General features: G+C 33.8%; 1 protein-coding gene across 2 annotated transcripts; it reads right to left on the bottom strand.

The window, feature by feature from the left end:
• LOC133173981 (aftiphilin-like) lies at positions 1 to 14,731 on the bottom strand. Of its 2 annotated transcripts, XM_061309045.1 has the most exons (8): positions 12,865 to 14,731; positions 12,500 to 12,627; positions 11,445 to 11,565; positions 11,008 to 11,145; positions 5,072 to 5,129; positions 4,268 to 4,339; positions 3,506 to 3,517; positions 1 to 1,854 (listed from the first exon to the last, which is right to left on the bottom strand). In XM_061309045.1, exons 1-8 carry the CDS (start codon positions 14,629 to 14,631, stop codon positions 1,646 to 1,648), a joined length of 2,505 nt encoding a protein of 834 aa, XP_061165029.1. In that variant the 5' UTR covers positions 14,632 to 14,731; the 3' UTR covers positions 1 to 1,645. The 2 variants fall into 2 exon arrangements, with proteins under 2 accessions (XP_061165029.1, XP_061165037.1); XM_061309053.1 differs by lacking the exon at positions 3,506 to 3,517.
• Positions 14,732 to 15,808: the final 1,077 nt, after the last annotated feature.

The raw sequence follows: 15,808 nt of genomic DNA on the forward strand, positions 1-15,808 counted from the left end.
ATAAATGATGAGGATAAAATGTTTTATAAATAAAAATTCAATTTTTCAAGGTAAATACAGTATGATCAGTCCTCAGACAATATTAACAAATGCCAAAATTGACTTGTTTACTCAATAATACATATCGTAGGTTTAACATATTGCATATGTTCACCTAACAGTATTAGAAATGTTATACACATCAAAAATGTCTACTTCTTTATGGGACATCAATTACCACACATGATATTTATTTTTTATTATGTCATAAATAAAACCGTTCAATAACATAAAAAAACATATGCACCATTTCAATGACATAAATATAATATCTTCATTAACATCATCAACAATCATCTATTCAGACATTTACATTTTCCTTTTTCTTACAATGAAAATCACTTATTAATTCTGGGTGTGAAAATGCTTGTAGAAGTTGGTGAAATACACCTTGAGTAAATGACAGTTGATCCCATAAATTACTGTAAATGACAGTAAATCCTATATGTTTACTGTAAATGACAGTAAATCCCATAGGTTTACCGTAAATAGTACATCCCATAGGTTACAGTTATCCCATACGTTGCTGTAAATGACAGTAAATCCTATAGGTTTACTGTAAATGACAATGCATCCCATAGGTTACTGTAAATGACAATGCATCCCATAGGTTACTGTAAATGGTAGTATATCCCATAGGTTACAGTAAATACTTGGGTTTACTGTAAATGACAGTACATCCCATAGGTTTAATGTAAATGGCAGTACATCACATAGATTACTGTAAACAACAATATCCACTGGGTTGCTATAAATGACAGTATAATCCATAGGTTACTGTAAACAACAATATACATGTATCCATTGAGTTACTGTAAATGACAGTACATCCCATAGGTTACTGTAAACAACAATATACATGTATCGGTTGGGTTGCTGTAAATGACAGTATAATCCATAGGTTACTGTAAACAACAATATACATGTATCTGTTGGGTTGCTGTAAATGACAGTATAATCCATAGGTTACTGTAAACAACAACATACATGTATCCATTAGGTTGCTGTAAATGACAGTATAATCCATAGGTTATTGTAAACAACAATATACATGTATCGGTTGGGTTGCTGTAAATGACAGTAGAATCCATAGGTTACTGTAAACAACAACATACATGTATCCATTAGGTTGCTGTAAATGACAGTATAATCCATAGGTTACTGTAAACAACAATACACATGTATCGGTTGGGTTGCTGTAAATGACAGTATAATCCATAGGTTACTGTAAACAACAATATACATGTATCTGTTGGGTTGCTGTAAATGACAGTATAATCCATAGGTTACTGTAAACAACAACATACATGTATCCATTAGGTTGCTGTAAATGACAGTATAATCCATAGGTTATTGTAAACAACAATATACATGTATCTGTTGGGTTGCTGTAAATGACAGTAGAATCCATAGGTTACTGTAAACAACAACATACATGTATCCATTAGGTTGCTGTAAATGACAGTATAATCCATAGGTTACTGTAAACAACAATACACATGTATCGGTTGGGTTGCTGTAAATGACAGTATAATCCATAGGTTACTGTAAACAACAATATACATGTATCTGTTGGGTTGCTGTAAATTACAGTATAATCCATAGGTTACTCTGCCTGGTGCCTTATTGGGAACATTAATACTTTAGCCTGCATGAAGGACAGATCTGGTAAAGTCTTAATGATCTTGGTGGCCTCGGCACCCAGCTTGTCTGTCTGTCTGTTTTTCTTCACTGTGCTGACCTTCAGATTAGCAAGGATGTTTTCTAATGGCTGAAGGTTTGGTTTTTGTCCGTGCATCAACTCAGAGTCAAACACTGAAACATTGAGGATAAGTTTATAGACATTTAGTAAAAACGGAGTGAAGTAACATTAGATTTTTTATAAATGTTAGATATCCCTGAATCTTTACGATGTACCCAGTGTCCTATTTCTGTATTTAATACCCATGTAACTGAATTCACATCAAAATTTTCTTTCTGAAGAAGAATAATATATGTACAGATAAATTACAAACAAGCAAGCACATAGTATACACTGACATTGCATTTAGGTATACAACATGTAGAAAGGGATGTGGAATAGGCCTGGGCCCTGAGTTTACCAAAAGAAAAACATGCAAAGGCTATCATAACAATAAACTGAATTTTAACCATGTTTATATCAGGGTTGTCCATAAGACCCCCATCTATATTGATGTTATCCCCCAGTTACTCTGGTATTCCCCCTGATCCCCTGTTAAGGAAGGAACCCTAGACCCCCTTCTACTTTTTTAATGTCCCCTGCTATTTTAATTCTTAGGGACAACCCTGTACATGCACAGTCTTAAACTTATTTCTCCTACCCACCATTTCTATCTCTCTATCTCTTTTACATGTTTAAAGTTTTTTTTTGGTAAAAATTTCACATCAGACTTTTAAAACACATCAAACTATATATAATGTTTATCATTTCTAACTTGTATACAATTCATGTACCAGTAAACAATCTTAAAGTCATATCTCTATAATTAATAAAGCTTCAAGCAAAGAATAAAAAACCCCAAAAATTTAAGTAATTATTCAGTCAAGCATCATAAAATATAAAATGAACTAATTATACAGAAAAACTTTGGAATAAGGGCACTTCCAGTAAAATTAAAGAGGGGATGGGATGTCAACCATTTTTTTTCTGTTGTTGTTGTCATTGTTGGGGGTGTCTTTTTATCAAGAGTGGAGGAATTTAATTGAATCATTTCTTATTTCTGCATAGGGTAAGGTGGGGACTTTCCAATGATTTTGTGCCATTGTCCCACAAAGTAATAAAATCCTACAAATAATCAAGAATTACAAATCCAATAAATTAGCATTTTTTCATCCTTTTATTTTTCTTGAACAAATCTGCAATTAACACTTATGCAAATCTTTTTGGGAATATAACAATTGAAAGCTCTGTGTAAGTTTATTATTTGGCCATCAACACATCTGACAACGGTAGATTTAAAAAAAAAATCATGTAACATGGATGGGATAGGGAGGATGATTGAGACCTAGCACAGTCAAGAAATATGTGCTAGTCATCTTTCTTATTGAACTACATACTGTAAACCAACTTATATTTGCATGCCAGAAATGTCCACAAATTTTACCACCTTCTTTAGCTTGCAAATATTTTTTGCCACAAACCAATGATTTGCTTGTGTATTAATGTTAAGTGTTTTCTCAGTTGCAAAAATAAGTAGTGGTGGATTGATTTCAAACTGAATTGCCAATAAAAGATGTCACAAATGATAGTTGGTATACGGTATTTGCATAATTTAGTGATTTCAATTTTAGGTGGGGTTCTAGAAAAGAGTGGCATTCCACCCTTCATGGATAATTTTTTAATGGAATATATGAGCCCTAATTAAATCTGACAACATAAACTACCAAAAAGTTGTAAATTTCCAACGAAACACCAACACATAATAAACAATTACACTGAGCTTACCCCAATCCCACTCTACAGTGCATTAAAAACAGGAAACATTTTAGTTGTGCATAAAGACTTAAGTACATACAGTATGTCTTTTTAAAGTAAAATTAAAATATCAAAATTTAATTTTATTGTATAAAACAGTGAATATAAATGGGATATCATGAAAGGTTGATATGGACTTTTTTTTCAATTTTTTTAAACCCATGCTGCTAAAGGTGTGTTCCAAATATTATTAATTCCAATTAAGTGTGCTGTTCGCTTTACGTCACGATCTTTTTCGACAGATGCACCCAGCGTAAACAATTCATGCCCCCGCTGTGTAATTGGTCAACTCATTTCATCAACATTGACATGGAAATAGGGATAAGAAGAAACTTCCAGTCATAAAGCTTGCAGTTAGGAGGCGTCTCTACTATTTACCTTGAGCGCAGCTGTCATCATAGGTTGTGACGTAATGCAAAACGGCACACTTAACTGGAATTAATAATAACCTATAGATATCCAAATTGTCCACTACGCTAACAAATTAATATTTACTATCTATTCTTAGTAACAAATTGTGACATTCTACATTGGCAACCCCCTAAATAAAGAAATCAATTTTTTTTTTTTTAAATTATGATTGTGTATTACAATGCAAGTGAATTTATGAGTGCATTTTTAGCAACTGATTAGTATTTTATTGTAATGTATAAAGTTTTATTAGTTTTGATATTGATGAGGCCCGTAGAACGCAGACACAGAGTGGTATAATGATACGGAATAAAGTCCTACCTCCAGATCTGCCTCCAGTCTCTGTCTCCTGAACCACCAGGAAATCCAGGTCTAAGGACTTGCTGTTGTCACCTGGAATAACAAAAAGAGTTTAAGGTGGCTGACCCACTTAACCAGATAAATAACGCCACCAGCAATCACTTAAATATACAGTAAAAACTAATCCAAAACCTCTGCAATCTGTTTCTCTGTGAACTCTGACCTTTATTTTCATCAGCACTTTACCTTTTAATCCGTTTTATTTCATATTTATTTATTTATTTTATTTATTCTATTTTTCTTTAAAAAAAATCAGATGGTTTGTTTTTTTAGTGTTAATATGTATCTACAGCAAAATGTCCTTAAACAATTTTCTCCAGAACAGTATGTCCATATCAGTCATATTGATATTCAGAATCCCCACATAGTGTAGATTCTCGTATGGTTATGTCATGACCCCTTTGGGATAGAATGGTTTCACAATATTGGATCAAAATTTTTTCTTGGTAATACAGAGGAAAATATTTCAAAAATCATCTTTTGAAGAGCAGCAATTGCCAAAGTGACTCGAATGAACATCGTAGCCCTTGGGTATATTGTTATATTTTAAAGCAGAAAAAAAATATTTTTCCTACCTATTGTTAAAAATTTGGGTTGGAAAAGGGCAAACAAACATTTTTTCTAAATTTCATTTATCAATGCTCAACCAATCTCCTGATAAGTTAAGAGATTACATTTATTAATGTCAGGATGACTAAAATGTCAAATAACAAGTCTGTTTTTACATCTTTCTTCACTGGTATAGAGTGACATATATATACTGACCTTGCAAAGGATTGACCAGTCCACTAGTGGACCAATCAAACTGGACAGGTGGGATGTCCTATAATACAAACATAGAAACCATTAAAACATATCCAATATATGCATATCATTTCCTAAAGTACACAAGGTTTGAAACTCAACATTCTCCAAACCCCACCGTCAACTTTTCCATCTCTGCAAAGAAATTGAATGTTGGTGGCTTAAATTAATTAAATTAAATGTTAAATTCTTTATATGTATATCAATGTTTCTATTCTATTCATTTGTCTTCTAGAACAGTATAAAATAAATTGATATACATATGTTTCCCATATAATTCTATAGTATAAAAATAAATTCTGCGATTTCCAGTGTTTTAATGAGCAGTCAAAAAAAAAAAGATGTTGGACAGGTCAGCTGGGTGAGATGTTTGGACCTGTCATTGAGAGAGATGTTGGACTGCTTTGATGTTTATTTTTACGTCACACTATGGGCAGCATCAGCTATATCTTATTTGTATTCGTTAGTGTTCAACAGTTAGGTAACTGACTGAGTTAATTCAGCAAAATTTACATCATTCATTGCAAACATTGAAGCTATTGCAAAATATGTCGTTATAAAAAGTAAAAGGTATAACAAAATGTTTATTGACTATGCTCTCGGGCAAAATGCATTTTTATCGTCCCCTCAAACCAAACTGTGTGCCCTCTGCTTAATGACCTAAGGCAAACAAAAAATTTCTTTTGGCAGGTCACTTGGACAATGTAACCAGTTCAAGAAGCATATATCTGATCCCAAAGTGAATTGGCAAGGAAATGATGGCTCAAAATCTTATCTTTAGATAACCATTCTTTAAAAGGTTTTTATCAATTTTATTCTTTGATTAAACAAGATGTGTTTGTGAAACACTGATGCCCCCGTATGGCAGCTTATGGCAAAGGTTAAAGTTTCTCAAATCAAGTCAAAATCCAGGCCAAAAGATAAAAAATGTTGGTACCCAAAGAAAGGTCTTGTCTCGAGGAGTATACCTGTGAAATCTGAAAGCCCTAACTGCAACTGTTCAAAAGTTATGACAAAGGTTAAAGTTTTTTAAAAGTAAGTAAAACGTCAAGGTCAAAGTTGTTGGTATCCAAAGGAAGGTCCTGTCACAAGGATTACATACTGTACGTGTACATAAATTGGCATATTCAAAATTAACGCAATCATTGGGTATGAAGTTGTTGGCGAAATCATGAATAAGCGCTATACATGTCCGTGCCGTATATTATATTTATAAATGGTTTCTTAGCGGTATTCATGAATTAGCGCACTGTTGTCTGTGCCAAAGCTGCTAAAATATGAAGCCCACATACAGTATGTGAAGTATGAAAGCCCTAGCACCAACCATTCAAAAGTTATGGCCAAGGTTAAAGTTTTTTGAAAGTAGGTCAAACTCCTATGTCAAGGTCAAAGGGTCAAAGTGGTTGGTGTCCAAAGGAAGGTCTTGTCACAAGGATTATATATGTGAAGTATGAAAGCCCTAGCACCAACCATTCAGAAGTTATGGCCATGGTTAAAGTTTTTCAAAAGTAGGTCAAACTCCTCTGTCAAGGTCAAAGGGTCAAAGTGATTGGTATCCAAAGGAAGGTGATATCACAAGCATTACATATGTAAAGTATGAAAGCCCTAGCATCAACCATTCAAAAGTTATGGCCAAGGTTAAAGTTTTTCAAAAGTAGGTCAAACTCCTATGTCAAGGTAAAAGGGTCAAAGTAGTTGGTATCTAAAGGAAGGTCTTGTCACAAGGATTTCATATGTGAAGTATGAAAGCCCTAGCATCAACCATTCAAAAGTTATGGCCAAGGTTAAAGTTTTTCAAAAGTAGGTCAAACTCCTAGGTCAAGGTCAAAGGGTCAAAGTGGTTGGTATCCAAAGGAAGGTCTTGTCACAAGGAATACACATGTGAAGCTTGAAACCCCAAGCACCAACTGTTCAAAAGTTATGGCCAAGGTTAAAGTTTTTCAAAAGTAGGTCAAACTCCAAGGTCAAAAAGTCAAAGTTGATGGTATCCAAAGGAAGGACTTGTCACAAAGAATACACATGTGAAGTTTGAAACTCCAAGCACCAACTGTTCAGAAGTTATGGCCAAGGTTAAAGTCTCATAAAATTTTGCAAAAGTGGGTCAAACTCCACGTCAAAATGTCAAATATGATGATACCCAAAGAAAGGTCTTGTCACAAGAAATACACATGTGAAATATGAAAGTCTTAGCTCCAACCAATCAAAAGTTATGGGCAAGGTTAAAGTTGACAACAGACAGACAGACAAACAGATAAACAGACAAACAGACAGACAGGACAAAAACAATATACCCCGGGATCTTTCGATCCAGGGGCATAAAAAAATATACATATTGATGTCTCAGTGATAAATTTTTTTTTTTCAATATGTATATCTTTTAAACATTAAATTTAAGTGCCATTGCTCTGATGTCAACCATTATACTTTTTAATTTTGATCGAGTGAGAAAGCTGAGTTTACATTAGAGATCAATACCTGCTAGCAAATGAACTGGTGATAAATAAATTATGAATGCAATTATGCGCACAAGAAGGGATGTGAGAACTTTTTTTTTTTCATTTTCTGCAAGACTGGAGTAAAAAATGGACCTTGCTTTAGCAAATGCAATAGCTTTGTCCCCACTTACAACCATAATTTTTTTTTTCCAAACCAGGAAAATTTATAAAAATATTCCTAATGTTAACTGACATGCACTAATTAATTAATCAAGAACTGAAGAAGTAGCACAGAATTAGTGTGACATTTGTAATGATGTAGGACACCTTTGAGGAAGTGAAATTTCTAGTACGTGATATGCACTCAGTCTTTTGGAACAAATAAAGAAATATTTTGAAAATCAATTATTAAAATACTGAATTACGACTACTTGAATTACTCATGAGAAAACTAAATGCAACAAATTGTTCCAATGAGTTAATGTCCCCATTTGTCATAGGCTTAGCATTTGCTTTCCTTGCAACTTGTCAGCTAATTATCTCCGCTGGAGGTTCAAAATCAGAAGTCAGGTTGGAAGTCCATTACGAAAGAAATATCATTGATGTCATGGTTTTTCAAACTAATTAAGGAAGCTCCAACAAATGAAATACTACTGAATTCTGTTTTTTGAGAGAGAGAATTATACACTGTACCACATAATGATCTACATTTTGAGCTTATCTAGTTCATTTTCAACATACGGTACCTGCCTTATTTCTCCAAGTTCAAAGACAATGAAGTATTAGACTATTAAACTAGTGAATAGAAATCAATGTACTTTACTTAAATTGGGAAAACAGTCAAAATACATGAAAATAATTATTCAGTTAATACTTTATCTTGGTCTAACATAATGTTAAAAAATTTAATTGTGTCATTAATGTTTGGACTCCCCTTTATTTCATCTTACATCTAAATGCAGATCACTCGAACTGCATAAAACGACCTTACCCCTAAGTCTCTTTATAGTGTGGCAGAGTTTAGTGCTTTCTTGAAAAGTAAAATGATAATAATGTGTTAGAAGAATTGCATATATATTTTTGAGAATTCAAAAGATGATTAAAATCCCTTTAAATGTTTTCAATAATGTGTAAATTTTTAAAGAGCAAATCTCAATAAGGCTAATATGTGGTCCCCGGTTATTTGTCAAAGAACAAGGTTCACTTAGGGCCTTTTTTGGCCCTGTAAATTTCTGAAAAACTGAAATTGCTTAGTTTTAGTTGACAATGCATTAAATTTCATTTAGACATTTGGCGATTGCGAATCTACCAAAAATGATGTAATTTTCTGGTTAGTCAATGCATTATGACGTCATGAAATGTGTCATTTTCCTCATGTCCTGAACAATTCTACAAAAACAGCCAATTTCTAAAGCTATTTTTCGATATTTAATATAGAGTGCAATCTCTGATCTAAAATATGCAATTATTTACTGATGGACCCGTTTCTGAGGATTACAAAACATGTTTTATTTTTTAGATCAGAGGGTGCGCTCATATTATTTTTCCTCTCTGAAAGTACTTAAATATACCTGTTTTCCTTAAAATTCAAGAAAGTTGCAATTCCATAAAGCTTGTTTTCCAAGACCTGGACTCTAAGGAGAAAAATTTTAATAGGAAATGAAAGCACTAAGTCTCTACTTTATCTTGATGTTTAAAATTGAACATAAGGTGTTCATCAATAAATTGGTATATCTACAGGGCCATTTTATGCATAAAGTGAACCTAGCTCTTTCAAACGTTTATTAAGATTTAAAAATTTAAATTTTATTATTAACTAATGTCTTTATTATTTGAATCATCATCTAAAAATGTCAAACAATAGATAAAGGCAGCATGTGAAGCTGCATGTTGAAGATGGGGTCCTTTGATTTTCATGAATATTAAAAGAAATCAGTGACACGTACATACTTCAAAGCTTCGTAAACACCAAGCACAGGTTTGTTCAGAGTCGAGTTTGAAATATAATGTGTATATTATATGTGTAAAGACTGAGTGAAATATTTTTGTTGAACAACCTTGTGCTCTCTGTTTTCTAATGAAAAGTATTCTGATTTTGAATCTCTTTGCTGACTTCATTTACATGCAATTAACCTCTTTATGACCTGTTTAGAATCATAACAAGCCACGTGGATTTGTATCATTACGGGTTAATGCCCCCAGTAAACGTGCTAGCTCTCAGCTGAAACGTACTCAGTTTTATATCTGTCAGCATGGACTTATTTGGTTCATCTTGTTATAGCGTTTTATTGTCAAAGATTTGTAAACAGAAAATTTTATTTGTAGGTGCTTGTGAATCTTGAACATATAATTCGTCTTGGAAAAAAAAAAATCATATCAAGATATTCTTTTTGTAGTATCTAATCTCAATGTCTCCGCCCATTTCCATGTAATAGAGAAACCGTAGTCTGATCGGGGGAAAATGTTCCTGCATTTTTTAGTTTGATAGGTTTAAAAAAATTGGCTTGAATTTTTTTGATACGTTTAATTATTCATTATAAATACACAATAAGAAATACTTCGTTATACACAATGAAAACAAACAAAATACCGTAACTAGGCTAATATTTAACCTGTAAACCAAGGGTGTAAAAAGGGACCACACTACTATACTTAAGTAGAATACTCCTTTGTGATTTACATGTAAAGTTCATGAAGCCAGTATAGAAATGTAAACATGTCTAGAAATAACTGAATTCTGGTTGTAACAAGCAATTCGATTGACTTTACATTAAAAATTTGTACATTTGAAGGCATTCTTGAAGGGAAAATTGTCCTAATTTTTTTTTCAAATTTCATGAGAGAAAATTAAATTATAAGGAATAATTTAATAGCAACCCAAGCAGTCAAACCTCGTTATCTCAAACTTGATGGGACCGAGAAAAAACTTTGAGATATCCAAAGATTCGAGATATCGAGGGTAAAATACATAAAGAATAAGTAGTTGGAACTTTCAGATCAGTTCGAAATAAAGTTTAACTGACTTGTATAACCTAAGTTGGAACATAAACTTTTAATTCTAAACAGTTTCAATTCAAATGTTGATTTTAGTTACAATTCTTTCCATCAGGGCATTACCATCATGGCATGTACTACGTCTAATTGAATTTTCCTTACTCTGATGTTCCAAATCCACTAACTCTTCCTAAAGGGTAAGCAGTAGTAAATTCAGAACATCTGATTTTGATTAGAATGAATTTTCCACTGTTTCCATTTTCTGATCAGCTATACCTCGTTACTTTCTGTACTGTTACTTTTCATCTCACTAATCAACTATTTCTCATCAATCTCTCTGCTGTTTGTTCTTCACTAGTTTGTGCTACTACATGTACCCTGCTCCTCCTATTAGTTTTACCTGTTTCTAATCGTACCATTAATCACAGTTCCTTTCCTGTAATTATACCCTTCCCTGGTTTATTTTACCTGTTTCTGGGGTTCCTCTTTATTGGTGTCCACCAGGGTTGGTTCTGGTTTAGTTGGTTTAGCTGGTCCTTTAGTCGGTTCTAGGAGAGTTAGGTTAGAGGCATAGATTGGAACTGATGGCTTTTTGTGTCCTATCAGCTACAGTCAAATAAATGAAAGAGATACTTTTAAAATTACTTAATGTCAGAGATACTTTATAATGACAGAGATACTAGCTGATATCAATTCATTAAATGTAAAAATATTTTTTGTAATTTTTTCCAAGAAACTACAATAAATAAGTTTTTTTCAATTCTGTCATAGCTTACAATATTATGGGTATCAATAGCTTACAATATTGCAGGTCTTAATAGCTTACAATATTATGGGTATAAATAGCTTACAACATTGCAGGTATCAATAGCTTACAATATTGCAGACCTGTATCAATAGCTTACAATATTGCGGGTGTCAATCTTGAGGCTGGAGAACAGTTGTTTGTTGCTCCTTGACTGGGACCACTTGAGAGGCGACTCAGTCGCTTGTTTGGTCAGTGAGCCCCACACCTTGGAGGACTTCCTGATAATAAAATTAGCAATAAATACCAGTACATTACAATTTACACTTAAATTTTTGCTTTCTTTTGGCCTTTTCTGATCTTTATATTAACAGGAAAAGTTTATGCTCTTAAGAACTTCAATCAATTGTATGAAAACATTAAATTACAGGATTAAAATTTGAACTGCTAATTACCAACTCAAGACTTTCATGTAGTATTCATTAACTGATATTTATATTGAAAGAAAACAGGGTTCGACACTAACCTTAGTCCGTTAGTCTCAGACTAATACATTTTCATTCGGACTAATAAAATATGTGGCTAATAAGTCCGAACGGACCAATAAAAATTTCTGAAAAACAATATCAATAAATTACCGATGTCCGATTCTCGACAACTTTTACTGGAAAACCCCGCGTGTATTTTTAGATTTCTAGCTTTTGGCGGGTAGTTACGCAATGCTGGGTCAATTCAGCGCTTAATTTTTCGACTGATCGATATGAAGTATAAGGTTTTAGCGATCATGATTTAGTATGACACTTTAAAGAAAGATTTTGGACGTTTTGGATGTAATGTAAAGACAAAAAAAAAAATAAATAAATAAAAAACAAGATCGGGAATACGATCGTATACTTGCTGATTGCGAGATTTCAATGAATCTGTGTAATAATATTTTAATTTCACATAAATACTTTGTTTATTGTTTATTTCAAAAAATAATACGTATATTAATTGTCACGTTAAATTAATGTTAAAAAACACTGATGTTTCTTTTTTTTTCCCTTTTTTTTTGACGGACTAATAAAATCGCGTGCGGACTAGTAAAAGTAATGAAGCACTAGTCCGGCTGGACTAAAGCCTTAAAAAGTTAGTATCGAACCCTGGAAAAATATTGTAGATGTGTTGTAACATAAACACAATTGTGTACATGTGGAGATATGGACACAAACTTACTCTGGAGATGATTCTGAATCTTTGTTCTGGACGTAGTTATCTAATGCTGATAGGTGGTCCCCCGAGTCTACATCGCTTGAATCACCATGGAAACAGCTTGACACAGCTTTGTTAGATAGCTCATCCACCTAAACAGTATTTAAGATCTGTTACATCGGCTTATAAAATCATGGTTCAAATAAATAACATAAATCTTATAAATATCAGGTTTAAAACAAGAAACTTTACACACAAACCATTGGCTTCAGATTAGATAGGTAAAAACATTTCAACATTTGTCCTACTCTTAATATCCTCAAAACAAATATATGAATTTATATATCCATGTTAAAAGGTTTTACAGATTTATATACAAAATTGCAAACCTTTTCCTTCTGTATTGGTCTAGTTGGTTCATCATCAAAATCCTCAAAGTCCCCAAAATCATCCCCGCCCCCCTCTTGCCACTCATCATCCCCTCCCTCCTTCCATTGATCCCCACCCTGGGCATCATTGTTACTCCAATTGTCCTTTGATGGCGACCAATCAGCATCTTTAGCCTCTCCGTTGTCACTGGTCTCCTGAAATGAGGCCCAGTTCCCATCGTTGTTAGCAGCGGAGTCTTCAGAAAATGATGCAAACTGACTACTCAGTTCATTATCTTTTTTTGTCTCTAAATCATTTGAAGGTGCAGAACCAAAATCTGCAAAGTCATTAAAATCATCTTCATTTTTTTCCTGTCTATCATCGATAATAAATTCTTCTTTTTTAAATTCTAAATCATTTGATGGTGTAGAGCCAAAATCTGCAAAGTCATTAAAGTCATCATCATCATCATCATCTTCCAATCCAGAAGCAACATTTGTTTCCGACTGGGTATTGTCAACGTCTCTCTGGTCATCAGTGTTTTCCATATCCTCATTAGATGCATTCTTTTCACTGTTGTCTAATTGACAAAGATTCTCTTCCTCTTCTTCCAAATCTAAACCTTTAATGTCCTCTCGGAGTGCAGGGGTCCAGTCGGCATCTGGTGCTGCAAAGTTTGCTTCACTAAAGTCATCTTCAGCATCTTCATCAACAGAATTCCTATCCTTACCTACTTCACTGTTTTTATCATCTGTGTCATTTATAGCTTCCATTTCCTCTTCCAAATTTTCTTTTTCTTCAGATATCTCTTCAGTACACTTGGGTAAATCATTTATATTTTCCTCACTTTCTAATTTTGGTGTACTAAGATCTTCCTGACTTTCACTGAACAGTTCCTCTGTGTTATTGGTTAGAATTGATTTGGATTTCTCATTAATTTGGCCAGTGCCTAAAATTTCTGATGTTGCTGAGTTTATATTTTCATTAACTTCTCCAAAATCCCCCCAATCATCATTATCATCCGTTTGAATGGCTTCACTATTTTCACTTTTGAGATCTATTGAAGAAGGGTCCTCTACAACACTGTCTTTACACTCTTGATTTATACTAATGTCCTGAACTGACATTTCATTATCATCAGAATCACCAATTTTAACAGAATCAGGTTCAGCATCTTTTTCAAAAGATTCAGAGCAATGATCCATTTGATTTAATGAAATTGACGTCTCTATGTTTTCCGATTTACTAAAACGAATTTCAGATGCAGAATTTTCCTCTGATTTATCGTTACTGTCATCATTTGATGATTGACTAGATTGTTCAGGAAAATCACAGACTGTTAATGTTGATAAAGATTGTGAATCTTTATCATTACATGTTCTAGACACTGGATCACATGGTGAAACTTCTGTACTACAGAGTCCTGAGTCAATCTGGAGCTCCATGCCTTGTCTATATTCTTGAGACACACTATCTGTGATATTGCTGCCATCTAATTCTAACCCTGAGTCACTACTGCTTACTACATTACTGCAATTAATATCAAGTTTAAGTTCTGTTTCCGTGGGTGGTACATTTTCATTTTCCTGAGACAAATTTGACGGACTGACTCTCTTTTCTGTAACTGGGGCAGAGTCTGGGAAGGCTGCCCAGTTCTCCGATTCACTGTGTCCTGATACATTATGGTCTGCTCCCATGAAGTTCCCAAAGTCAGCATCCCAATCATCACCACCGTCCTCTTCAAAGGGTGGAGGGGATGCCGACACCATGGGAATTACACCTGACATCTTAGGAATGTTATTCCTGTTGAATATTCACCACAAGTTGCTTATTGTAAGTCCATGATAAAACACAGTGATATCTGCAAAAAGAACACACAATTTAGAGCAATCAGTTAAATCCACAGGTCTATCTTTCCTGCAGACTACACTTTACAAGCTGCTTAACAGCTGTTCAAAACACCTGCCCAATCTGACTCCGATGCAGATAATACGCGTAAATATGTCTACAGAACGATTAATGCTGATATATCAATGGCTTACGGCGATGAGCAATAGGCCATATCTTTCAACATTATGCAAAATATTTGTAGAGTTTCGTAAATGTACCGAGAAAAACAAATCAGGAACACTTACCTCACCCCTCAATATTTTGTCTGTATTTTGACAACTCCCATCATGCACGCGTACTTCCTAATCTTGGCACTAGATAATTTGTACAAAAAAATAGTCGTACAATTGTCATTCTATTATAGCACACGTGGGCACTAGAAGTTAAAATAAAAATAAAGTTTCTGTGTGTATTTAAAAAGGTCCTTTTTATACACGCACGAACTTCACATTAACTTCCAATGCCCGAGATAGCATACAAGCATTATCATGTGTGAGGTTCAAAGCAAGACTGAAATATAATCGAGATGTTGAGCACTTTACATGTACGTGCAAATGCGCACTTGTTTCGAATCAGCGTAACATGTGCATACATTACAAAAAACACGTGAAGCTCACACTCCTTGGTAAAATTTCTGAAGTGTTATAAATAATAATTAATTTTTGCATAATTAACTTCTCTATTTTCCATAATAGCAAACATATTCACATTTGCGTCCAAATCTATATACAGGCCCGTAGGAATCAATTTCAGTTTGCGAGAGGGAACAAAACTTAACAGAAATTGAAAAGCTAAAATAAAAGTTCATCAGACGTTATTTTTTAGGGTACACAACCAAAAATTATTTTTCTTTTAGAATAAACTGGCATTTAATATTATATTAAGGGACGATTGTAAATCAGCCTCGTTTCGTTTCTATTTGAAAAGTATAAACTGGCAAAATTATTGGGGGGGGGGGTGGCACGACCCCGTGCCCAGGTTCCTTTTGCGGGCCTGATATATGCTGCGATGTATATTGAGGAGGCAAAGCTATCAAGTCACTCAGCTAGAATTTCTTCCTAATGCTTTAAACAT

The sequence above is a fragment of the Saccostrea echinata genome, unplaced genomic scaffold, assembly GCF_033153115.1.
Source record: "Saccostrea echinata isolate AGI-Se365-2 ecotype Australia unplaced genomic scaffold, CSIRO_AGI_Sech_v1 ptg000002l, whole genome shotgun sequence".
NCBI classification, from domain to species: Eukaryota; Metazoa; Mollusca; class Bivalvia; order Ostreida; family Ostreidae; genus Saccostrea; species Saccostrea echinata.